At 49.1% G+C, this 25,963-nt stretch overlaps 1 protein-coding gene across 1 annotated transcript in view; it reads left to right on the top strand.

Moving 5' to 3' along the window:
- KATNIP (katanin interacting protein) overlaps positions 1–25,963 on the top strand; it is a 236,744-nt gene that overhangs the window by 70,275 nt on the left and 140,506 nt on the right. The window contains exons 4-6 of the mRNA XM_055562308.1: positions 973–1,142; positions 3,361–3,458; positions 15,842–15,973. Of these exons, the coding sequence (XP_055418283.1) occupies positions 973–1,142; positions 3,361–3,458; positions 15,842–15,973 (400 nt within the window). The remainder of the gene's footprint in view (positions 1–972; positions 1,143–3,360; positions 3,459–15,841; positions 15,974–25,963) is intronic.

Raw genomic sequence — 25,963 nt, forward strand, 5'->3', positions numbered from 1 at the left:
ATCCATTGGACTATCAGGAAAATCCCACTATTGTTTTTAAAAATTTACATTTTGCTGCTTTGGTAGGAACTTTTTTAATCACTGAAGAGGATCCACTTTTTAATTTTTTTTTGCCACCATGGTTGTTTGTATTTCTCCTTCTGCGAAAAGAAATCTAGTTGGCGTAGGAGTGTGTGCAGGCATTTGTAAAGGCTCTGAAGGGTTTGACGTCAGATGGGAGCAATTCCGAAATGGACATTGGGCACTGTCTATGGCAGGGACCATCAGGAGTGGGGAAAGGACAAAGCCAAAGTGTGAGGTTGGACTCGGGAGAAAGCTGAACAAGGAACCTGGCCACTCTCACGCCAAGCCCCTTTCAGGCAAAGGGTTTGATCATCACATCATTAATCTTGAACAAAGCCTGCACTGGTATATTTTTAAACTGCATCTGAATGTAAAATGATGACATTTGGGATATCAGAGGTGTTGGAGAACACATTTATTTCTTGAAGCCAAAAATCAGTCTGCCTGGCGTGATGGCAGCTGTTTTCTAATGTGGGGATGTGTTTCGTGAAATCTCTCTCACCGAGGCTTAGACCACATTTTGTTCCACGTGGAACAAAGTGCTGCTGTCCACACCAAGGGGAGGTGCGTGAAATTGGGCTCGCCCCAGGACATCCAGGCCGTGTGTAGCAGCGTGCACACGCCTGCTTTTGTCTCTGTGCCACCATGGGGCAAGGGTGGTACCCGGGTTTTGGCTGATGTACCTTTGAGCCTCAGAATGAAAGCAGAGCCCGCGGAGCCTCCCCCTCCCTGCTCTTCCATGTGTGTAACGGGCCTCTTAGGGCTGTTTATAGATGAACAGCTGGGCGTCCGCCACCCAGCCTCTGATTAGAAACGCTTGCCTGTCAGAGCGGCAGGTCCCTCCCCACATGGGGGTGGGCGGTGGCTCAGGCTCCTCGGATGAGACGCTGGTGATCGTTTCTCTTCCAGGATATTAAAGCATCTGAAAACCAAGGACCCCGTGCAGTTAAGGCTGGAGCACCTGGAACAGGGCTTCTCGGTCTATGTCAATGGGGCCAACTCCGAACTGAAGACGTCCCCTCGGAAAGCTGTCCACTCCGACTTTTCCAGAAGCGCCTCCCACACCGAGGGGACTCATGGTGAGCACAGTACTGCCAGGTCAGCACCAGCTCTGCTGACAAATGAGGGACGATGGAGCCACATCCCACGCACAGAAACCAGTGAGCCCGTGCAAGTTAACTCTGTCCACTTAGCCACAAAGAGACAGCATGAAAATGAGAGACAGTGAGAGAGAAATTCTTTTTTTTTTTTTTTAAACTTCTTTTTAAACTAGTCTTGGCGTCCACTCCCACAGGGCAAAGGAGCCCAGAGAAGTCAATTCCTGGCTTTTAACATTTCCTGGATCTCACGTACCAGTCATTTAAGGAAAGGTCTAGGATAATTTTGGTGAGACCTGCTTTTCACTCACTGTGTCTTAACTTCAGTACCTAACCCCTGTGATAATTGATTCCACTGTTCAGGTCTGAATTCAGTTAATCCATACTCTGCAGACTTTAATCGGATTTCACGTATCTTATAATAAAAGGATACATGAAGTAAAATCTGGAAGTAGAATAGGAGACGCCCGATCCAGCGGCTGGTCCCATACGGGCCCCCAGAATGATTTGGTAGTGGTTGGCGAGTCCCACGGACAGAGGAGGCTGGCGGGCCACAGTCCATAAAGAGGTCATAGAGAGTCGGACACGACTGAAGCGACTTAGCACGAATGAATGCAACGGCAGCACATAGGAGTCAGACTGGGGCTTCCCAGGTGGCGAAGTGCCTGCCAACGCAGAAGTCACGGGTTCGACCCCTGGGTAGGGAAGAGCCCCTGGAGTAGGAAATGGCTAAATCCCATGGACAGAGGAGCCTCGTGGGCTACGGTCCATGGCGTCGCAAAGAGCCAGACATGACTGAGTGACTGAGCGTGCGCGTGCGCACACACACACACACACACACGCACACGGGAGTCAGACACAGTTTGGGCGTGTTGCTTTGGGGAAGCCATTTGGTCTCACCGCAACTCTGTTTTTCTCATCTTTAACATGGGACCAATGAGTGCCAGAGTGCCTTTCAAGACTTGTCATTTTGTCTGAGAGGCCAGTGTGCTACTGACTTACGAGAAGAGGATTTGGAACAAGGCTGGGTTGGGTTCAAACCCTGTTCTGCCCCTTTCTAGCTCTGAGACCTCTGACAATTGGGTCCTCTCTGATCCTCAGTAAAATGGGAGTGATTACGCCCACCTTGCAGATTTCCCAGAAGGACTGAATGATAAGAAGTCTAAAGTGTCCAGCACACAATAATCTTTTTAAAAACTTTTTATTTTATATTGGAGTATAGCTGATTCACAATGTTGTGATACCCTCATGTGGACAGCAAAAGGAACTCAGCCGTACGTATCCACGTGTCCATTCTCCCCCAAACTCCCCTCCCATCCCGGCTGCCACATAACATTGAGCAGAGTTCCCCGTAGCACACTATTCTTGATTTGTGTTCCAACTGATTGGCTCATAGGTATGTAAGATCCCAAGCCATTAACAGGCAATAAAAATGAATACAACAAGGGGATAAAAGGAGAAAGTGGTGTCTTCAAACCTTCCCCAAGGAGAGCCACTGCATTTCAACCTGGAGTTTAACATGAGTTTCCTAGCCCCCAGGGCAAAGAGGGAAATGGGATGGACTCTCCTAGCTTTCACAGGGGAGAATTAGGCTGACCTGCTGGTTAGGAGAAGCAGGACTTGCTAGGGTTCAGGGAAGGGCAGATAACGGGAGTTTCTGAATTTGGGTCCCTAGTAGTATGTTCAGTCATTCAACAGTTCTCTCCCCTCGCCCCTCCTTTGGTGGGCCTGTTGTGCGTGCTGTCCTGACCTGCTTCTGTATCTTAGAGATGCTCCTTTTGTATGCAGACCTGCCCAGTTCAGCTGCCCACTGTTATACATACTGTTCCATAGCATGAGGGGCTGTGACCGACTCCCCATCCCTTGTTGGGCATTTAGCTTGTTTTCTTTCTCTCTCTCTCTCTCTTTTTTTTTTGGCCCCACTGCTCAGCCTGTGGGATCTTAGTTCCCCAACCAGGAATCAAACCCATGCCCTCTGCATTGGTAGCATAGACTCTTAACTGCTAAATCACCAGGGAAGTCCCCATTTAGCTTGTTTTCTGATGCTTTGTGGCTACAAAGAGTGCTATAAAAGTGAAGAGCTTTGCAGATATGACCCTGGGCATCCCGATGGGCATTGTAGCTGTAAGTTGAAAAACCACCATCAGTGTGGGTTCATCTTTGGGGGCTCACCAGTTCTCTTCCCCTCATCTCTGTGCAGACTGTGGACGAAGAACGCTGTTTCGAGAAGCTGAAGAAGCTTTGAGACGCAGTGCACGGACAGCTCCCAGCAAAGCCCAGCGCCGAGGATGGCATCAGGTATGGAAACCCTGGGCAGAGTCAGGACGGTGGCCCCAGCTCACACTCTAGAATAAGGAGCAGGCTTCTTGTGACAGAAGAAACGTAGAGTGTTCAGAATCCCCAGGGGTAGGGGGTGGGGCTAGCTGGGCACTGCCGTGGTGCCCTCTCTGCCTGTGGCACTGGCCTCTGGAGAGCGGAGGAGCCCTGGGGACCCACCAGCCCTCTCTGTGACATGATCCCCCCCTTCTGAATGGGGCCACCCCAGGTCAGACTCACAGCATCACAGGTCACACTCACAGTCCCGTCGTAATGATGCATTCTTACAGCTGCTTTTTATTAAGCACCTGTGATATGCCAGGCATGGTCTCAGATGCCGGGGATACAGTGGGTGTATAAGACAACACCCCCAACCCACAGACCTGAGATGCCACATCAGGTTGCTACCGATACTGCTGATCCAGCAGCTTGCTTTTTTGAGCACCTGCCGGTATCAGGCGTGGGCTAAGCTGCCACATGACTCCTCTCCTTTGCCCTCACAGCAGACCTGCAGGATATATTCCAAAGTCCTCCCTCCTTTTTTTTGGCCATGCCATGTGGCACGCAGAATCTTAGTTCTGCAAACACCCCTGTGCCCCTTGCATTGGAAGCACAGAGTCTTAACCACTGGACCACCAGGGAAGTCCCATGTCCTTCCTCTTTTAAGGACGCTGGGGGCACAAAAGCTCAGAAATATTAAGTGAGCTTTCCAAGGTCAATCACTAAGAAAGGGTGGAATTAAGATTCAGATCCGAATCTGTTGCTCCAAGCTCAGCGTTCTTGCTCCTATAGTCCTTACATCTTCCCTTGTGGTTACTCAGCCTTACCTGGGACCAGGGGGACCCCCACTGTGCAGTCGCATCACCTGGGATGCTCAGGCCCCACCCTCAGAGATTCTGGCTCACTTGGTCTGAGATGAGGCTTAAGCAACATATATATATATATATATATATACACACACACACACACACACACACAGAGTATATACATACATACATACATATATATACACACACACACATATATGTATATATACTGTCATGGTCCGTATGCGAGTTGGAAAATAATTTGCAGACATGAGGCAGAATGAGAGGAGAATAAAGTTTATTGGAGAGGCAGATGCTGTTAAAACAGCAAGGTGGCTCAAGGCGGAGCCAAACTCTTTCACAGGCTAGTAGGCAATTTTTATAGCCTCAAGGCAGAGAAAGTTCCTACTGGAATGGTGGCCTTAGGTGACTGGTTAGCGTGCTATAGGGTGGGTAATAGGATGGGTATTTTACCTAATACGGGGTCAGGGAACTGGCCGGTTTAGATCTGGAGGCTCATGGCTACAGTTGATTGCTGTGGGGCTTGGTCAGTTCCAGAGATTTTTTTTTTTAATTAATTAATTTATTTTAATTGCAGACTAATTACTTTACAATATTGTGGTGGTTTTTGCTGCACATCGACATGAATCAGCCACGGGTGCACATGTGTCCCACCATCCTGAACCCCCCTCCTGCCTCCCTCCCCACCCCATCCCTCTGGGTTGTCCCAGAGCACCAGCTTTGAGTGTCCTGCTTCATGCATCATACTTGCACTGGTCATCTATTTTACATATGGCAATATACATGTTTCAGTGCTATCCTGCTTCTCACCTGTGACCTTGGTATGTACCCTGCTGTGCTTAATCGCTCAGTCGTGTCTGACTCTTTGCGACCCCATGAACTATATAACCCAGGGCTCCACATATAGCATATGTTCGGATCTATGGTAAGTACTAGGACTTCCCTGTTGTCTCAGCAGTGAAGAATCTGCCTGTAGTACAGGACACACAAGTTAGATCCCTGGGTTGGGAAGATCCCCTGGAGAAGGAAATGGCAACTGCTCCAGTCTTCTCACCTGGGAAATCCCATGGACAGAGGAGCCTGGCGGGCTGCCGTCCTTGGGGTCGCGAAGCGTCGGACACGACTGAGGACGCTTACACAAACAAGTGAACATGAACGGCAAATACTTTTAATTGTATTAAAAGTACAATCTTTGCTAACCCATCTTTGCTAACCCCAGAGGAACGTGAGTATCCTCACTGTGCCACTAAAGAAATCGAGGCCCAGAGAGGTAATAAGGTGACCTGCTCCCACAGATGCTGACGGAGGACAGTGGCTGAGGATTGGACCCTCAGCCTGTTCTCTGCAGGTACTTTTGTACATCTAGGATGAAATGGGCAGGGGTGTTCCTGCCAGCCTAACTCCCAAGCCTCATCTCGCTGCTGATGAGCAAGGCCCTCGGGTCACATAGCCCGGAGGCTTCCTTTTGTCCCCAGCAATGAATATTAATTTCCCATTAATGAGGCCTTTCTCCACTTCTCACTTCAGACAGTTCTCCAAGCTGTCTTGAGTGCCTTCTATTATCAGGAGCCGTTATTTGCGTCTTAGACGGTGACTTAATGGCTGGCCCCGGAGTCTGTGCAATTTAAAGACTTGGCCTAAGATTAATTAGCATCCCTCCCTGGTCTCTCCCTGTGGTCCCACACTTCACAGGGCCTAATCATGGCTAATTCCCTGGCTTCCTGATGCCACGAAGGCTGTAATTGTCCTGTACCCAATCCGTCAGGGGTCAGTCAGTGCCTAACAGGGGAGACCTCCAGGCTATTTGAATCATAAATGAATGGAAGGCTGGGAATGGGGGGAGCGTTTACAAAATCCTTGGGCTGGTAAGAAGATGAGCTTGAGCTAGGCCTCCAGGAGCGGTATACCCAGTATTCTCAAACGGGCCAGCCAGGAAAGCTGTTACCTAGGACACAGGAGGGAAGATGGGGGATCAGCCTCAAGAATGTGTCACCTGGGACCTCCCTAGCAGTACAAGGATCCGCCCGCCAGTGCAGGGGACACGGGTTCTATTCCTGGTCCCGGAAGATCTCACATGCTACGGAACAACTATGCCCGGGTGCCACAGCCGTTGAGCCTGTGCTCTAAGAGCCGGGGAACCACGACTGCTGAAGCCCACGTGCCCTGGAGCCCCTGCTCTGTAACAAGAGGAGCCACCGCCACGAGAAGCCCACACACACCACATCTAAGAGAGTAGCCTCCGCTCGCCACAACTAGAGAAAGCCTGTGCGAAGCAACAAAGACCCAGCACAGCCAAAAACAAAGAAGTAAATAAGTAAAAGAATGTGTTACCTGAACTGTGATGGAGGAATCAGGAAGCCAGTGCCTCAGCCGTTGGCCTCCGAGAGACCCTGTGTCTGCTAGTGAGACACTTGGAAGAAAGACCTCGCCCACAGCTCACCCAGCCGGGGTGGCATGTGAATGAAAACACTCCTGGCCTCTACCGTGTGCTTGGCACAGAAGCAGCTGGCGTGTGTGCCCTTCGTCTCCACTTCACCTCTGCTGTGCCTGCCTTCCACGAGGCCATCGGATCAGCTGCACCCATGTCACATCCAGACCCTGGCTAAGAGGGAGGCTGGGAAATGCAGTGTCTGGCTTTCCAGCCTCTAGTGAGCCAAGAGGCACCCCCAAAAGAGGGTGAAATGGGTGCTAGGGGCACCATCCCATCAACTCTGCTCCACCCACACACAGTCCTTTGGGGACCACCCCTCAGAGATGGAGACAAATACAGGAGTCTTCAGAAGTGGCGATTGGACTGGGAGCCACTCATGAAGGAAGTCATCCATTAAGTTAATGAACATGTATTACCATGGGCTGGGCAGTCTCCAAGTGTGCCCAAAATGCCCCAATCAGGCTCAGTTCCTGCCCTGGAAGATCCGACTGTGAAGACATGGGCACAGCTCATCCTGGGAGGAAGATGCCACAGCTGTGCTCCAGCATCTGGAAGGCCAATCTGGTAGACTCTGAAAATTAACTACTTGAAGCCTGTGGGCTCAACTTGCCCCCCAGATAATGGTTTTGGGACTCACACAATTTATAAGAGACTTAGTCACTTGGTAACACTTTAATTCAAAAATTTTTATGTATTTTTTAAAAAAGCTTGATTCCTAATTCCCCGGGAAAATGGAAAGGTCTAGCCCCCAGGCTGGGTTGCCTGCCCATAAGGCAGCCATCAGCGGTCCACCTCTTCAGGTAAGAGCATCTGGCGGCAGGTGAGCAAGTCCAGAGGGTTAAGAGCACAGACTCAGGGACGGCAGCCTGGGTTCCAAGCCTCAGCTGCACCACCTACTAGCTGAACGGTCCCGGAGAAGTGGCTCAGCCTCTCTGTGCCTGTCGTCTCCTCTATAAGCAGGGTTGGTGATGGCACCCTCCCCATCAGGTAGTTAATGAGGCCTGAATGACTGAGATCTCCCAGTGGTGCCCAGCACGAGTTAGCTGGCAGTGAAGGGCTCTGACTGTCGTCATCAGCCAAGGGGGAGATGCCGAGGGCAGCTTTTCCCTCCAGCATGTTCTTACACTCATTCAGTCCTTCATTCATTTAGGGACCATTTACTGGATATACTTTTGGGTTCTGGAGTCAGAGCATGAGTGAGGCAGGCCAGGCCCACTCTCCTGGTGCTCACGGTGGTGGAGTGAGTGAGTGTTGGGTCAGTTACTCTCATAGGTCATAGGTCAGAGGACCTATGAGAGTAGGTCAGAAGACCCCAGGAAGGAGTTTGGATTTCATTTTAAATGCGAGGACTCTCCTGGAGGGTTTTCAGCAGGAGAATTATGTGTTGGGCTCCTGTTTGGGAAGCATCCCTGGAGGTTGCCCTAAAGGGCCAGGCTTGGGGGTGGGGAAGGGCATTTGAAGCAGGGCTCCCTATAAGCCTAACAGGCCTTTTCTCTCCCCCAACCTTCCCCAGCCCCCACTCTCGCAGCGGTTCCCTCCCCACAGCTCCGTCTTCTCACTGCAGCCTTCTCTGGGTCACAGTTTTTCCTTCCCTCCATATTCATTTGTTGAAATTTTCCAAGAGAGAGACTATCTGAATCTTTCCATTCTTTTTTTTTTTAATTTTTAAAAATAATTTAATTTATTTAATTTTATTTTTGCCTGTGTTGTTTTTGCTGCTGTGTAGGCTTTTCTCTAGTCACAGTGAGAGGGGGGTTACTCTCTAGTTGTGGTGCACAGGCTTCTCATTGTAGTGGCTTCTCTTGTTGTGGAGCCTGGGCTCTAGGGCACACGGGTCAGCAGTTGCGGCCCCTCGGGTCCTAAAGCTCAGGCTCAGTAGCTGGGGTGCAGGAGCTGAGTTGCTCAACAGCATGTGAGATCATCTGGGACCAAGGATCGATCCCATGTCTCCTGCATTGCCAGGAAAATTCTTTACCCCTGAGCCACCAGGGAAGCCCTCTAATTTCATTTTTGTTCCTCAGGTCACGGGCTGGCTTGCTTCAGCCTCATGAGACACCCACTGAGGCCTCAGTCGGCTGGGACTGAAGGTGGGAGCCAGGTCAGATGATTCAAAGCCTGTCTGCCCTAGAGATGTCCCCCGCACAGGGACTCGGTCCCCACCTTCTTGTTGAGGAGGCTGTAGGCAGGACAGTAAACAGACCCAATTTGCCAACTGCTCTGATTGTCAGGGGCGGGAGGGAATGCATTGGCTTCCTTTGGCCCCAGGAAGTGGGGTTAAGTAGAGAGTTTCTCCACGGTGGGAAGTACACGGGGACAGATTTTGGGGTGTGGAGGATACAGAGGAAGGCAGTCTCTCTCTTTTCACCCTTTTGGATGGGTACCATCATCAGTGGTGATCAGAGCTGCACAATTTCCGGTGGCCCCTGGTGACCAGTTCTCAAAAGCTACCCCGTCAGGAGCAGGACCACAGCCTTGTCCCAGTCCCAAGGTTTCTCTTGTACGCTGTGCCCAGCAGGACGGACAGGTGGGGCCACACAGTCCCTCGTTATAGTCACACTGGCCCAGGCTGGGTCAGCAGGGGACACAGTGGTCACAGTGCACAGCGGACCCCACAGGTACAGGCTGCCTCCCAGCCAGCACCACTTCTTCCCCATCACATCCCTGCACCCTCTGACTTGTCACCTTGCCAGTTTCTCTGTGTGCGTGCGTGCTAAGTCGCTTCAGTCGTGTCCGACTCTTTGCGGCCCCATGGACAATAGCCTGCCAGGCTCCTCTGTCTATGGGATTTCCCAGGCAAGAATACTGGAGTGGGTTGCCATTTCCTCCTCTGGGGGAATCTTCCCGATCCAGGAATCAGACCCACGTTTCCTGCTCTGCAGGTGGATTCTTTACCACTGAGCCACCTGGGAAGCCCTGGTTTCTCTGAGCAGCCCCTTAAACTCTGTTGAGGCACACATAACCCTTCCACTGACCAAACCCAATGCCACTTTCTGTAGAAAAGAGTTCCCTCCTTAGGGTCTTGCCCAGCAACTAGGAAGCACTTTTGGGTGGAGCTGCCCTGATGGAAGGGGCTGCAGGCGCACAGACTCCAGGATCCCTAGGCCAGAAGGCGAGAGAGCCATCCATACGCTGGCCAAGAGGCTGACCGCTCCACCTGTAAACGCCTTCCCGACTCTCCAGTGCTGGAGGGACCAGGGACCCAGATGGCTGTGCTGGGCTGGGCTTCTGAGCGGCCGCCCGCGCAGTGGATCGGCTGGTGGTGATAAATGGCTCTAGTTGGTGCTGTCCTTTCTTCCCCCACCACTTTTCGGCCTTAGATCTTTCTGCTGCTATCAGTGGATTAAGATTTATGGCTTCCTCAGCCTTGTAATACTTGGGTGGACAGCGGCCTAATCAACAGAGCCGTCGTTTACCAAAATGCTGTCAGATTTGATGAACGTCATCGACTCTTAGCATTAAATTGGTGGTGAAGGGATTGGCCTTCCAGCAATTTACTGTGGGGTGGGCTTTCCTTAAAGGCCTGAAAAGCAAGTTCATTGCAATTATTAAAGCACAGGTTTTGTTCTCACTCTGCTGCCATATCCGGTTTCCTGTTGGGGGTCAGGCAGCTTAAGCACCTCTAGGAAAACTCACGAGTGAAAATGTGAAGCGTGGGGGACCCTTCCCTTTGTGTTTTCTTTTCCCCCTGAGTTTTGAAAACCCCTGCAGTGAGAACAATAAATGAAACAACCCATAAAGCATCAGCTTTACAGTGACCTTGCTCAACACAGACTGTCAGAGCACGAGCACTGTTGTAAGAGATCAGACAGATCCAGGAAAACCGTATCAAATAAGATCAATTTATTCCCCACCCCAACCCAAAGCTCTCTGTCGGTATCTTCGGAGCTCTCAGGCCCCTAGAGGGAGCCATTTACATAATGCACAACCTGTGCAACCATCCAGGTCAGTCACCTCTCAGCTTTGCTCTCTCTTTTTTTTTCTTAAGTGATGATAAGCGTAAATGCACACCTCTTAGAATACTGTACTAGAAGGGTGGTGATACACAAAAACTCTGGGCATGACATTGGGCTGAGTGTGGCTGAGTACAAAACAAGCTGCCCTTGGGCTGGCAAACTTGTTTGTGGGCGTTTAGGCATGTTTAGGGGCTTCCCTGGTGGCTCAGACAGTAAAGAATCCACCTGCAATGCAGGAGAACTGGCTTCCACCCCTGGGTCAGGCAGATCTCTTGGAGAAGGGAACGGCTCCCCACTCCAGTATTTTTGCCTGGAGAAGTTCATGGACAGAGGAACCTGGCGGGCTACAGTCCATGGGATCGCAAAGAGTCAGACCCGACTCAGTGACTAACACTTTCACTTTCACTTCAGGGTGTTTAGGGCTTCTGAACCCTGTTCCAGTATATGGTTGATAGTGCAAGGGACTACCAGATCTGGGTGCTTGCAAGTAGGCAGGAGAGAGCAGCTGCTCAGAAACGCCCACTCTGGGTAAAGCGGGGAGCCAGCCAGAACCCCGGGCATCATCTTTGCAAGGACATGAAGGTGGGAGGCAGGGAGCGGGCTGGTGCACCCAGGGGCTGGCTCCTCGGCGGCAGCAGGTGGGCGTCCTCATGTGGGTGGGGCTGCTCACCACCTCCTCTCCATGGAGGCAGAGGCACCTCCTGGGGCCGGGGCGGGAGAGCCGGCCAGATGGAAGGACTATTTATTTCTCTCTCCAGCACCCACTCAGCATTTAGAAGCTCTTTCTGGACCACATTAATTTTGTCACATGTTGCTTCATAAACACATTTTTCCGTTATATGTGCTGAGTGGGTTCCTTGAGGCCAGGGCATTGGTTTGCATTTTTTTTTCCCCATCCTCATGCTTCCAGAACCTTGTTATGCAGTTAGCACTTGGTAAGGACTTGCTGATTAAGTTCCTTAATGCCCTATTGCAAACCTGTTATACCTTGGTGAGGCAAGTAGTTGTGCTAAGCTCCTTGGAGGGAGGAGGGAAAACTGTGGGACAGAGACATACCCACGGACTCTTCTCCGTGAACTGGAGTGCTTTCTTACATTTATAATTAAGGTCAAGCCAGAAGAGCTGCACTGAGCCCAGCTCTCTCACTTGCCTGTGGGAAATTCCCACTTCAGACATGGCTGGATCCAGGTGCTCAGACACTGTATCAGGGCTCGTTCACCATCACCCAACTCTGCTCTTTTCCATGTTGTCCTGGCAGAACCACAACGGCCACCAGCAAGCAGCCCCCAACTCACATTCTGTCACCTGCTGTTGCATATTTTCGGCTCCCCTAAATCTATCACTCAAACATAAGGGCCAGTGGGATCTAATGCTCAGACTGGCCAGGCCAGGGTCATGCACTCCCTCCACCCCTGGATGCAGTTCCACACGAATGCTTGGATTAGGAGTGGGGAGGGGGAGGATTTCCCAAAAGGAAACCAGGGTACTTTTACCAGAGTACAGGGGACTGCATACTGGACAGACAGAAGCAACAGTGCCCACCGCCAAGCCTCAGAGACTTTCTGATCTTACACTTCTTCCACTGAATGTGTGTTTAAACCACCTGGGGTCTTGTTAAAACGCAGGTTCTGATTCCTGCATCTGAGATGGGGCTTGAAACTTTGTATTTCTCATCAATTCCCTGGAGAAGCCAATGCTGCTGGGCCCTGGATCACACGTGGAGTAGCAAGGCTCTTGTCCCAGGCCTCCGTTTCCAGATAAAGGAATAGAAACGCACGGAGGGGCCAGGCTGCACCCCAGGCAGGGTACCTGTGCCCAGTGGTCCTCCCTCCCTCCTCCTCTCTCGTACTGTTTCTTCCCAGCATTTGAACATTATTGAATGATTCCTGGGAAAGAGGGAGGGGCACATGGTGGAAAACCCATCCCAGCCATGGACTTCAAAGCCTTCACAGCTTCACCCTGACCTGGGGCAGGGAAGCCCCCAGGAGCTTCCTGGCCTGGAACCCCCAGTTCTATGGATTCCGTGGCACCCACTCTCCACGGACCCCACTGCTGGTGCCAGCAAATGCTCTGAAAGCGCGTTGATAAAGCCTGGGAGGCAGTGATACCCCACGGGGAGCCAGAGCCCAGGGCAACAAGGTTGATGGTCAAACAGAAGATGGGTGGAAGTTGCCATTCTGGAAACAGCCAGGCGCACTTGGAGTCTGGGGAGCGTCACCACAGGACAGGCGGCCTGTGAAAGAAAACGTGTCCCAGGGCCCCTTCGTTCTGCGTTTCTGCCTCCTGCCTATTCTCCGTTGGGGAGCTCCCTACCTGCCTTTTCTGCCTCTTACACTCTCTCTCCAATGCCTTTTCCTAGAATGATCTATGGCCCAGCTCCTGTGTCTTTAGTGTTAAATAGTCTCAGGAAAGTCTTGAATCCCTCTCTGATCTCCCCAAAGGCTACTCTAACCCAGCCTGGACACATTTCTTCTTCACGTGCCTGTTGGGGGCAATACAGCGTGGAGGTTCAGAACTGGGGTCAGGCAGCAAACTACAGCCTTGGGGCCGAATTCAACCACAGCCTGTTTCTGTAAATCAAGAGTCCAGGGGACACAGTCATGCCCATTATTACGTGTTATTATTTATCTTGTGGTGCTAGTGGTAAAGAACTCACCTGCCAATGCAAGAGACATAAGAGACTCAGGTTCAATCCCTGGGTCCAGAAGATCCCCTGGAGGAGGGCACGACAACCCACTTTAATATCCTTGCCTGGAGAATCTCATGGACAGGGAAGCCTGGCAGGCTACAGTCCATGGAGTCGCAAAGAGACAGACGCGACTGAAGTGACTTAGCATGGATGCACGCATTTATTTAGGCAAGGCTGCTTTGAGCTACAATAAAACAGTGGAATACTGTAGCAGAGACCACAGGGCTGGCAAAGCCTTTAAATATTTACTCCTTACAGGAAATTGGCCCGTCCCTGGTTTCCAGTAAGGCCCCTGGAGCCATGCTCCTGGGATTCAGATACAGGCTCTGGGGCCTCCTAGCTGTGAGACACTGACCTCATGGCTTACAGCCTTGTGCCTCGGTTTCCCCCTGGAGTAGCTATGAGAACTAAAGGAACACAGGCCCCTGAAGCTGTTGGAGTGGTATCTGCTCTTCATTAAGTGACTTGGTGTCCAGTGTGATGGTGGCGGGTTGGTGGGCATGGGCAGTGTAGATGCGGCTCAGAAAGGACTTCCATCCTGACCACCGCGAGTCCTGCAGGGCAACAAGGCTCACGATCTTCATTATCAAGATAATGACACGATTTACTATGCTTGAGGGGAAGCTGCATCTTATCCCGGGGAGTGGAGTTTTCTAAAGCTAGGGCATCGGGAAATGCAAGCTCTGAATCACTGTTGACTGTCCCTCGGCTGGGAAGTAGATCCAGTACACGGGGCTTGGTGGACCTCTCCTGACTCTCAGGTGGTGGCTTGGTGGTTTAGTCGCTCAGTCGTGTCTGACTCTTTTGCGGCCCCATGGACTGTAGTCCACCAGGCTCCTCTGTCTATGGGATTTCCCAAGCAAGAATACTGGAGTGGGTTGCCAATTCCCTTCTCCAGAGGATCTTTCCAACCCAGGGATCGAACCCGGGTATCCTGCATTGGCAGGTGATTCTTTACTACTGAGCCACCAGGGAAACCCATAAGCCCATCAGAATCTCAGAGTGACATTTAAAGAGGCCCTGGCTCTCGGATTTGTGCACATGCACAGCCTCACCAATAGGAGGCATCCCCTTAGATTTTGCTCTCTGGGCACCTGACTCACCCCTTGCCCTCTGCTGGCCCCAGTCTTGTCCAACAAGTCCAGCACAGCCAACGTTGGGAGTCAGAGCGCTGATCCAGTGACACTTTCTTTCCTTGCCTAGCCGGGCAGCTTGCTCCTGGGTTCACGGTGGGTGAAATGTACCCTTGAGGGGGAGGTCCGGCCCCCTTACTTGGTGCCATGTAGGGCGAGTAGTGCAGCCCTACTATACACTGGATGGATTGCTAGGCAGACAAAGCTCCTGATACTCAGGGGCCAGGAAACAGTTATGCTTGGCCCAGGTGTCAGGTGTGTGAGTGTATGTATGGGAATCAGCGTAGGAGAAAGAGGTTGGGGCCGGGTCGTAGAGACCTTCACATGCCAGGTGTACCATTTGGGGTACAAGTCTGGCTGCGAAAGCAAGGGGACCCAAGTAACTCTGGCTTCAACAATGTGAAAGTTGGTGTCTCCAGCAAAGGTTAGTGGTGGGCCGTCACCTTGCTCCGAGAGGTGGCAGAGGAGGCCAGGCACAGCCTCTTTCGTCGCTTTAGCCTCCTCCACAGGCGGTCCCCTCCCCACCATGCTCAGCAGCTAGCCATCACCTCCTCACTCCAGCTGGCAGAAAAGGGGGTCAGGGCAAGGGTGGGCACAACCTCGAAGATACACACATTCCCCCTCGCCCCCACAGCACTCAGGCCAGAACGCGCTCACCTGTTCCCCCACCCCATTCACAGGGAATGCTGGGAGCATCACGTGCCCACCTGGAAATGCAATACAAGAAAGGGAGGGGAAATGGATGTTCAGGGGACGTTCAAGGGGTGGGTTTCCCAAAGAGTGACTCAAGGGATGCTGGGAGGATGGGGTCCCACCACACAGCTTCCACGGCCTCAAAAGTTTGCCATCTGTTTCATCTGTATTTTACTGGATTGGCCAAACAGTTCATTCAAGTTTTTCTGTAAGATGTGATGGAAAGACCCAAATAAACTTTTTGGCCAACTCAGTATTTTTAGGATTGTCCCCAGTGTGTGTGGAGGAGGGGGCCTATTAAAGGCCCTGGGAAGTCCTGGTCCCAGACTCGGGCTTTCCCAAACTTATTTAGATCACAAAGCCCATTTGGGGAAGTTGAACACCTACTAAAATTCTACTGATATGTCCAAGCAAAAAATTACTAAAAAATTCTACTGCACACACTTTGGGCGTAAGAACCAGTGAAGACTTGAATAGGAGTGGTTCAACCTATCCAGCGGCCTGTCCAGGGTGACCCCCAGTAAGGTGCACCTTGACCCTGACCACCTACCACAACTGAGTCCCTACCACGCTCGCCCCTCCGAGGAATCAAGGAGTTTGTTTCACCATATCTGAAACGGTCTGGCTTTTTGTGCTTAGAAATCTGTGCAGATCAGAACGGAAGCTGGCCCGCGGCTCCACATCCAGCCCCCTCCGGACTATTCTGAAGACTCTGAGCCATGTGGGGGTGTGACTGTCAAGGTGAAGGATGCTTCTGGGGACCGTCCACAGGTAGGACTGGCTTCAGTTCGGGGCTAGAGCAGCTCTCAGGGGTGCTAACAGTTCCTTATTTCCTTCCTTCCTTCACAAGAGCCTGCCTTCCTTCCCTCTTGCACTTATTTTCTGCACTTTAATGAGCATACAAACCTCGTGCTAGACGCTCTGCTGGGAGCCCACATCCAGAGATCAGCAAGGCTGATGTCTGACCTAAAAGAGGCACCGACATATAATCCCTCTACCGAAAGAGGGAGCTGAGAAGAGGGGCAGGGCATACGGGGACCAGGAGGGAGAGGATCTGGGAAGGCTTCCTGGAGGGAGTGGCATTTACCTGGTTCCTAAAAGCTGGAGGGGAGGGGAGGTAAGCCGAGCTGATAACCTGTCTGCACCTGTATGCGTGCATGCTAAGTCACTTCAGTCATGTCCAACTCTTTGTAATTCTATGCACTGTAGCCCGTCAGGCTTCTCTGTCCATGGGATTCTCCAGGCATGAATACTGGACTGAATTTCTATACCTTTCTCCAGGGGATCTTCCTGACCTAGGGATCAAACCCATGTCTCTTGCATCTCCTGCATTGGCAGGCAGTTTCTTTATTCCTAGAGCCACCTGGGAAACCCTGTATGCGTGCACCTGCTGTTAAATATTGTGAATATCCAACCCTCTGCCACCCCCACTGCCCAGGCCAGCAGAACCACACACATGGAAACACCCAGAAGCCCATGTGTAGCTGTAGCTCAGAGTCCCTGGCCATGCAGCAGCTGACAAGGTTGACCCCTGTGGTGTTTCCCTTCCATTCCTCCAATTGTCATTTCATTTCTGAAATCCTTGGAATTGTGACAGTAAATCCCAGTCTCCCTTTCACCATGCATTTGTTGTGTACCCACTTTTGAGCATGAATCTCAATCCTGGGCATCAGAGACACAGAAAAGAACAAAACTGACAAGGCTCCTATTCTTAAGCAACTTATGTTCCAGAGGGAGAGACAGACAGTAAAGAATAAAATCAAAAACTCAGAAACCTTTCAAGACATGCAAAGTAAAAATTAAAAGTGAAATACAAAATTTGAAAAAAGAAGAAAATCAAGAAATAAATAATGTGTTCGGGGAGGGGGGACCAGAAAGGGGAGATGGGACAGTGTGGGCAAGAGGGAACATTAGATGATAGAAAGGGAAGGAATGCTTCTCTCAGGTGTGACATTTCAGCTGCAACTTGATGGATAAGACAGAGCCGGCTGGGGAAAAGCATTCCAGGCCAGGGGAACAGCAGGCACAGGGGACCTGAGGCTGGGTTTGTTCAAGGTGCACAATGCAGGCATGATGTGAGCAAAGGAGAGTCAGGAGGTGATGAGGTCGGAGGAGCAGGGGGGCCAACCGGCCAGTGTGCACAGAGAGCAGGGTGGGGGTGGGGATGGAGGATGGGGTTTTATGTCAAGGGCACTGATTTTGTAATTAGGATGAGTGTGTAGATTATCACCACGGTCATGTACAAGCTGAATGTTAGAGAGGAGGCAAAGTCAAGCTGCTGAGCCAGTCCTGCCCCATTTGCTGAGAATGAGATTGTTCAGCCGTGGACCCAAGCTGCAGATTCCACAGCCTCCCCAGGACAGACTCTTCCTTCTGCCTACCGCTTCTGTACCTGAACCCTGCTTCTCTAGAATGAAAATGACTCACAAAGGAGACAGGAATGTCACCCTGGAAACATTCCTCTCATCACCGTTGCATGTTGGTCTTCCCTTCTTTGCTCGTCAAGGAAGGACAATTAAGGAGCAAGGGATCACTTTGTTTCACATTCCAGCTGCAGAAAATCTGAACGATAATTGTTCAGAAATTTTTGTTCTTCCTGGATAAAAAAAAAAAAATGTTCTTTTCTATGGAAGGACCCAATGACCTTGTCTCCGTAAACAGTCCATAGAAATGGGATTTTTGCAGCGGGCAAAACTGTGGACTTTGTTGCCTTCAACACCCACCTCCCACACAACACACACAACACACACACACACACACACACACACACACACGCTTTTGAATCACCAAAGGGTTCCCTGCTCAGGAGGAGTCTGCTAACAGCCTTCAGCTCCCCTTCACTGGGGAGGCTGGTTTGAAGCCAAGCTGAGTCTGTCACAGGCCCAGCCCCGCCCCGTCTCAGAATGCCTGCGTGGCCTTCAAGCATGTTAATCCTCTCTCCTCCTTTGGCCATTTGGTACCCTCCACCGCCACCGCTACCCCGTTAAATGAACATATATTCCTTCCTTTGCAAGCTCCCAAGCTCCCTGCAACGCCAGGCAGCCTGTCCCTCACAAGCTGTTAAGCTCCATTAGCATTCCTGGGTGCGCCTGCTCTGGAGCAGCATCGCCCCACTCGCCCGCACTTAATTTTTTACACCGTGAGTGCTTGATTGTATTTCCTCCTTCCCCTTTTCTCCCCATCTTGAGGGGGCACTCCGTGAGGCTTCACAGTCAATTTCCCCTTGGAGTTATTTTCCTCCTAAGTGAAAGAGTAAAATGGCCACGCCAGTTTTCAGCAAAGGCAGAAGCCTTAAGAGATGCGATCTGAACAGAGAAAGGGAGAGAAAAAAAAAACAAAAAAAAAACACCTGGCTAAATATACTTAGTCCCCCTCACACTGTTTGCAAGCGCAGCCTGAAGTGGAGCAAAAGGAATTGCTGTCCGCGTGTGTACGTTTCATCTGACCTTCACTGTTGAAACACACCAGCCTTTTCGCCTTCCATCAGATCCTTAGTGAACTTCAATTTCTCGGTGCTCTGAGTTCACAGATGGGGCATGTGCAAGCATGTTCTGTTGGCCTCCACCCCCCTCCCCCGTTGACTGTGCTTTTTAGAAAGATGTGAATTACTAGCTGACATTTAAGAATCAGGAGATTCCATGTCAATCTGCACTGAGGGCTTTTCTTGAAAAATCAAAAGATTTGGGAATCACATTCTTTAATGACAGCCATGCGTGGAGCTTGGGGGTAGCTGTCCCCTTAGACAAGAGCGTGTTGCATGTAACATGGTCCCCACCACATCCAAGGTGCCATCTAGATCCTGGAGATAAAGCAGACACATATATAGTATGCCACTGGGCAGAGTAGGGCTTCCCTAGTGGCTCAGACAGTAAAGAATCTGCCTGCAATGCAGGAGACCTGGGTTCAATCACTGGGTTGGGAAGATCCCCTGGAGAAGGGAATGGCAACCCACTCCAATATTCTTGCCTGGAAAATTCCAAGGACAGAGGAGCCTGGCGGGCTAGTCCATGGGGGTCACAAAGAGTCAGACATAGCTTAGCAACTAACACTTTTTAACAGTAGGGCAGAGTGAGGAGCTGGAGGAAGTGGGCAGAGGTTGCCATGTTACGTGGGAGGAGGGGGCTTGCCCTTGATGAGGTGCTGTGTGACCAGGGGCCTCAAGGAAGACAGCCAGTGAGCAGGTGGAGCAGAGCCTCCGCACACAGCGGGCAGCAGGCACAGAGGCCCCAAGGAGGGAAGACAGCACAGAGGCTGGTGTGGCCGGAGCTGAGCCCGCAAGGGGGTGAGGAGGAGGGGGTGAGGCCAGAGACAGAGTCAAGGCTCAGAGGACACTGGGCTTTGAGAGCTGTGCTCAAGATTGAGCGATTCTGCTATGAGTCAGAGGAGGAGCCATTGTAGGGCTTTGAGCAGCTTAACAACTCCAGGGGAAGGAGGGCACCTCTTTTTCTTTCCATAGAGTTCTGCTTAAGTGCCCGATCCGGGTCACGTTGGCTCTCTTTGGGGTATGTGTTGCAACAGTTAATAAGTCTCCATCGAAATGCCTTTGGCTCCATTTAAGGGCCAGGAATGAAAGTACATATTGTTTTCTATGATTAAGTTATCCTTTTCCCCCTGATAATGCATGATCAGTATTAAAAATTCAAAATGATACAAAGAAAAATAAAAGTCCTCTCATAATCCCACTGCCCTGGAGACTATTACTGTGAATAGGTAGGTACATGACTATCCAGACTGAAAATTGCATATATACATTATATTCCTTGAAAGTATATATCAATTATATCCAACATGAGATAGTTGATCTGAAATGTTCTGGTCCTGGCCTGTTCCCAATGAGTGGGTGTTTTCTGTAGTTAGTTATCTTGTCAGTCCCTGAGAGCATGACAGGTAATGGGAAGAAGGTTTGCCCACTGTGGCAACTTCCAGAAAGCCTTCTTGAGTTTTTCTTTGCATCCTGTAGATCCTGGAGTGGTGTGAATTAGATATTAGCCCACAATTACAATTCAGGGCTTTGGAGTCATTGTTCCTTGCTGACACCTAGAGACCCATGCCAACCCCGTGTGCCACATATGGACTCTGCTGTGGCCCATGACATCTCACCCACCTGTTGGTGCTATGTAGATTAGGTGGTGGTTCCCCCACTGGTGGAGCATCCCCCAGTGACCCACCTGTCCCACTCTGTCCCCAGCAGGGCTCTTCAGTAAATCCCTTCAGTCACCCTCCATTAATTTCAACAGTGAGACTTAAAGAGGGACTTTTTTTTTTTTTTAGGGCAGTTCTCTAGGTTGGGAACTTCTGCAGTTTCAGATTACCATATAAATAACCTTTAAGCAAGTGCCTTTTTTTTCTTTCTTTTTTATTGTTCTTTTCACATAAATAGGATTATACCATCCAGGCTCTTTGATAATCCCACAGTTTTTAGGTACCAACATACTGGGGCCATCTCACAATACCCGTATCACTCAGACATCTGAACCCAATGGCTCTGGTTGTTGGTGGCCCCAAGTGTGAATCCTGGTCCACTTAGCAGCTGTGTCTTGAAGTGATGTTGGTAAAGCAGGGGTGAGTTCCAACAGATGAACTTGAAGAGTGAGAATGAATGAGGGGAGGCATGGAGACCAACAGAGGGGAAAGAGGACCCCGTTCATCTCCAGGGATGTAAGTTGCTTTTACCACGCCCAGTTCTTTCTGCTTGTCCTTAGGATACCAAATCTCCCACCAGCACCACGCCCTGTGATTTTAATTTCTCCCTTCCGAACGCAAAAGGACGCCCCAACCCTCCAAGCAGTACGGACAGAGAAAGGATCCTCTTAACTATTCAGGATGTAATGGTAAGATGGACTTTCAGATCCTAACTGTCAGGGGTCAGGGTCTTCTCTGTACTAAAATAGCTGGGCCATAGGATAGACCCCCATGGGAGAATCTCCATTTACACCTGGGAACACAGCACAGATCACAACAGGACTGGATGTGAAAAAAAAAATCTCTGGTCCACCCACCAGGTTTCAAACAACACATGAGAGACTTAACTTGATACCATGCCTTTCTTTTCTTTTTTTAAATTGGACTATAATTGCTTTACAATGTTGTGTTAGCCTCTGCTGTACAGCCTAGTGAACCGGCCATATGTATACATATATCCGCTCCCTCTGCAGCCTCCCTCCTACCCCCCACCCCACCCCTCTAAGTCATCACAGCGCAGAGCAGAGCTCCCTGTGCTGTACAGCGGCTTCCCGCTGCTGAATCTCTTACACATGGCTGTGTATATATATCAGTGCTACTCTCTCAGCTCAGCCCCCGCCCCCGCTCCTGCCCCCGCTGTGTCCACAAGTCCGTTCTTACATCTGTGCCTCTATTCCTGCCCTGCAAATAGGTTCATCTGTACCATTTTTCTAGACTCCATATATATATGCATTAACATACGCTATTTTGCTTTTCTCTTTCTGACTTACTTCACTCTGTGCGAGACTCTAGGTTCATCCACATCACTTTCGTCGTTTGCTTGAGTGATAGTAAAAGCCCCCATTAAATGAGCACTTACTCAGTGACCAGTACTGACTGGAGAATGAATCATCCATCACTGCTTTCATGAATGCTGTGAGTTAAGTGCTAGGTATTTGCATTCTCCTTTTATAGTTTGAGGAAACAGACATGAGAAATGATATCGCTTGTCCAAGTCTCAGAGAAGCCCAGACTGGAAACCCTGACCCCAGGACTCCTTGTTCCATGAAATTAGCAATCACAGGCCAGGAATTGCATTACGTTGTTTTTGCTTCCTAAAGGGCCCAGGTCTCCGTAGGGGCAGGGTCTATTATGAATATTATTGATGTTCTGCCCGGGAGGAAGGTGTTGAGAGGTGGCCATCCATCAGTTATGTTTTAAACAATGATGGGGAAGACCTCTTCTCTGCCAAACATTTCCCCACTGAACCCAAGGCTGGGAACATTGATGAAAAATGTTTTTCAAAAGTGAAATCCAATGGGGGATACAACCAGACAAAGCCAAATTGAGGGACAGTCTATAAAACAGCTGGCCTGGAGTCTTCAGAAATGTCAGTTGCGTTAACAGACAGAGAAAGGCTGTTCCAGGTTAAAGGGGGCTTAAGAGATATCACAGTTCTGTAATGTGAGATCTTGGGGGGAGGGGCAGGTGGTTTAAGGATAGTTTGGGGAAATTAATGAAATTTAAAAATTAACCATGTTATATAATACTGTAACCATAATAGAAAATAATATTGTGATGTTAAATTTCCTGAATTTGATAAGTGTATTGTGGTAATGTAAGAGAAGGTCCTTGTTCTCAGGTCTCAGAGAACTGGTGAAGAATTGATGAATGTAGGTGCTGGGTATTTGGGTATTCATTGCACCCTTCTATTACACATTGCTGATAAATTTTCTGTGGGTTTTACATTTTTTTCAAACTAAATTTTTAAGAAGCTAGCTCATTAAGGAGGAGGTAAGCTGCTTCAATAGAGCTAAGCATCAGCAAAGAAAGAAATAGAAAAAAAGTGCAAAATTGAGACCTAGTTTTTTTTAAAAAAATACTTAGGATTGTATTGATGTCAGTTTCTAGACTGTGCTATCATATGAGATGTTACCATGGGGAAAACTGGATGAAGGGTACACAGGATGGCTTGGTATTATCAGCAATTAGTTCAAAATAAAAAGTAAAAAGCTAGCTAAATAAAATAAGCACAAATGCCCAGCTTCCATCATCCAAAGGTTTTGATTCTGATCCTGTTTAGGCTCAAACAAGGCTCCTCTTGTTAGGCTCCCCACGTGATTATAATTTGCAGCAATATTTGAGAACCCGGCTTCCCTGGTGGCTTAGCTGGTAAAGAATCTGCCTGCAATGCAGGAGACCTGGGTTCTATCCCTGAGTTGGGAAGATGCCCTGGAGAAGGGAAAGGCTACCCACTCCAGTATTCTGGCCTGGAGAATTCCATGGACTGTATAGTCCATAGGATCGCAAAAAGTCAGACATGACTGAGGAACTTTCACTTTCACCTCACTTTTATATAATCCTATATAATTCCTTATAATCACCATTATAAGGAAAAGAGAGAGCGAGCCGTGGACCCTATAATTTGATAGGCACAGGAATCACTAAGCATATTTGTTTAAGATGCATGTATTAGGTCTATTTTTTTAAGCTAAGAGACTTGTTTATGGACGGTCACATAGTTTTTAACAGACAAACTCCTGGGGATTCTGAATCAGAAGGTCTGAAGACCAGTTCAGTTCACTTCAGTCACTCAGTCGTGTCCGACTCTTTGTGACCCCATGGACTGCAGCACGCCAGGCCTCCCTGTCCATCACCAATTCCTGGAGTTTACTCAAACTCATGTCCATTGAGTCAGTGATGCCATCCAACCATCTCATCCTCTGTCATCCCCTTCTCCTCCCACCTTCAATCTTTCCCAGCGTCAGGGTCTTTTCCAATGAGTTAGTTCTTTGCATCAGGTGGCCAATGTATTGGAGTTTCAGCTTCAGCATCAGTCCTTCCAGTGAATATTCAAGACTGATTTTAGAATATTCAGGACCGAAGATTAGAGTCAACTTCAAATGGAAGGAAAGTTTTTGAGATCATCTGAAGCTTGTGGCTTGGATCTGGGGACTCTAAAAGAAAGAAATGTTAAAATTGGAAGTTAAAATCTCCTCTACATCATATAAAATTAAAATAACTGTAAAGAAAAAAAATAACAACCACAAAATTCCTTAGGTTCACAAAAGCCAGAAAAGGATGGGAGGGGCTCTGCCCTTGTCTTCAGACCACATCCTGCACTTCTGTGAACTCAGTCAGGAGAGGATGTCACTTAATAAATGAAAGATGCGAAAGCATAATAGCTCCTGGCAATATCTCCTGTGTTACAGATCAATTTCTATCCAGAATATCGACCATACATATTATGAAAAGACTAAATTATGTTTACTATACACACTCTTTTAAAGAAGACAAGGAAGTCAATCTATTTTAGAAGTGTTTTAATATAAAATTATTTTATTTAGGTTTTTGACTAAATTATTTTATTTAGGTTATTTAAAGACGTGAATTTTAGAGAGACAGAAAATTGTTTTGTGTTATTAAGGAATTATTATATTAAGACAATGAATATGCACCCTTCACATTTGGTTTTCTCACCTTGGTCACATTCAAAACATGTCACAAGTTCAAAATATGTCTCAAGCTTGAGAAAAAACAATTCCTAAAACATAGGGGCGTGTAAGAGAGGATTTGTTGTTGTTGTTGTTGTTCAGTTCAGTTCAGTGGCTCAGTACTCTCCGACTCTTTTCGACTCCACGGACTGCAGCCAGGCCTCCCTGTCCATCACCAATTCCCAGAGCTTGCTCAAGCTCATGTCCATTGAGTCAGTGATGCCATTCAACCATCTCATCCTCTGTTGTCCCCTTCTCCTCCTGCCCCCAATCCTTCCCAGCATCAGAGTCTTTTCCAATGAGTCAGCTCTTCGCATCAGGTAGCCAAAGTACTGGAGTTTCAGCTTCAACATCAGTCCTTCCAGTGAACACCCAGGACTGATCTCCTTTAGAATGGACTGTTTGGATCTCCTTGCAGTCCAAGGGACTCCCAAGAGTCTTCTCCAACACCACAGTTCAAAAGCATCTTCGGCACTCAGCTTTCTTTATGGTCCAGCTCTCACATCCATACATGACTACTGGAAAAACCATAACTTTGACTAGACGGACCTTTGTTGGCAAAGTAATAGCTCTGCTTTTTAATATGCTGTCTAGGTTTGTTATAGCTTTTCTTCCAAGGAGCAAGCGTCTTTTAATTTCATGGCTGCAGTTACCATCTGCAGTAATTTTGGAGCACAAGTAAATAAAGTCTGTCACTGTTTCCATTGTTTCCCCGTCTATTTGCCATGAAGTGATGGGACCGGATGCCATGATTTTAGTTTTTTGAATGTTGAGTTTTAAGCCAGGTTTTTCACTCTCCTCTTTCACTTTCATCAAGAGGCTCTTCAGGTCCTCTTTGATTTCTGCACAAGAGTGGTGTCATCTGCATATCTGAGGTAATTGATATTTTAATCAGTTATGACTTGGAAAAAAACTGTGCTCAAATTCAAGATAAGGGTAGATGCATGGGTGCTCAGCCACTAAATTGTGTCAGACTCGTCGTGACCCCTGTAGCCTGCCAGGCTCTTCTGTCCATGGAATCTTTTAGGCAAGAATATCAGAGTGGGTTGCCCTTTCCTTCTCTGGTAGATCTTCCTGGCCCAAGGATCAAACCCACATCTCCTGCATTGGCATGAGAGTTCTTTACTACTGAGCCACTAGGGAAACCCGGGAAGGGTAGATGGGTATGGATAAATGGAAAATGTATCCAAAGGGAAGGGCTTGGACATGTGACCTCAATAGCCAGCTTCAACACGCAAGCATGTTTCATTGGCTGGCCTGGTGTTGTACCGTAATCATCATTGTTGCTGTTTTATTTTGAATTAGAAAACTTTTATTCTGAGCCTGAACCCTTCAGTTTTCCCTGGTCTTCACTACTCCATGTTGTCTAATACCAAGGCTCCCATTACTATTTCACACAACAGTACATTTTCTGAAGATGTGGGAGTTTGTGGCTCCTGTTTTAGGAAGGAGAAAGAGCAAGATTAGACTCAGCAAGTCTGGAGAGGGTAGTTTGGGCTTTTCTATAAACTCTGGACAGAGAAGGCAATGGCACCCCACTCCAGTACTCTTGCCTGGGAAATCCCATGGACAGAGGAGCCTGGTAGGCTGCGGTCCATGGGGTCGC

This window comes from Bubalus kerabau, chromosome 23 (genome assembly GCF_029407905.1).
Source record: "Bubalus kerabau isolate K-KA32 ecotype Philippines breed swamp buffalo chromosome 23, PCC_UOA_SB_1v2, whole genome shotgun sequence".
In the NCBI taxonomy this organism is placed as follows: domain Eukaryota; kingdom Metazoa; phylum Chordata; class Mammalia; order Artiodactyla; family Bovidae; genus Bubalus; species Bubalus kerabau.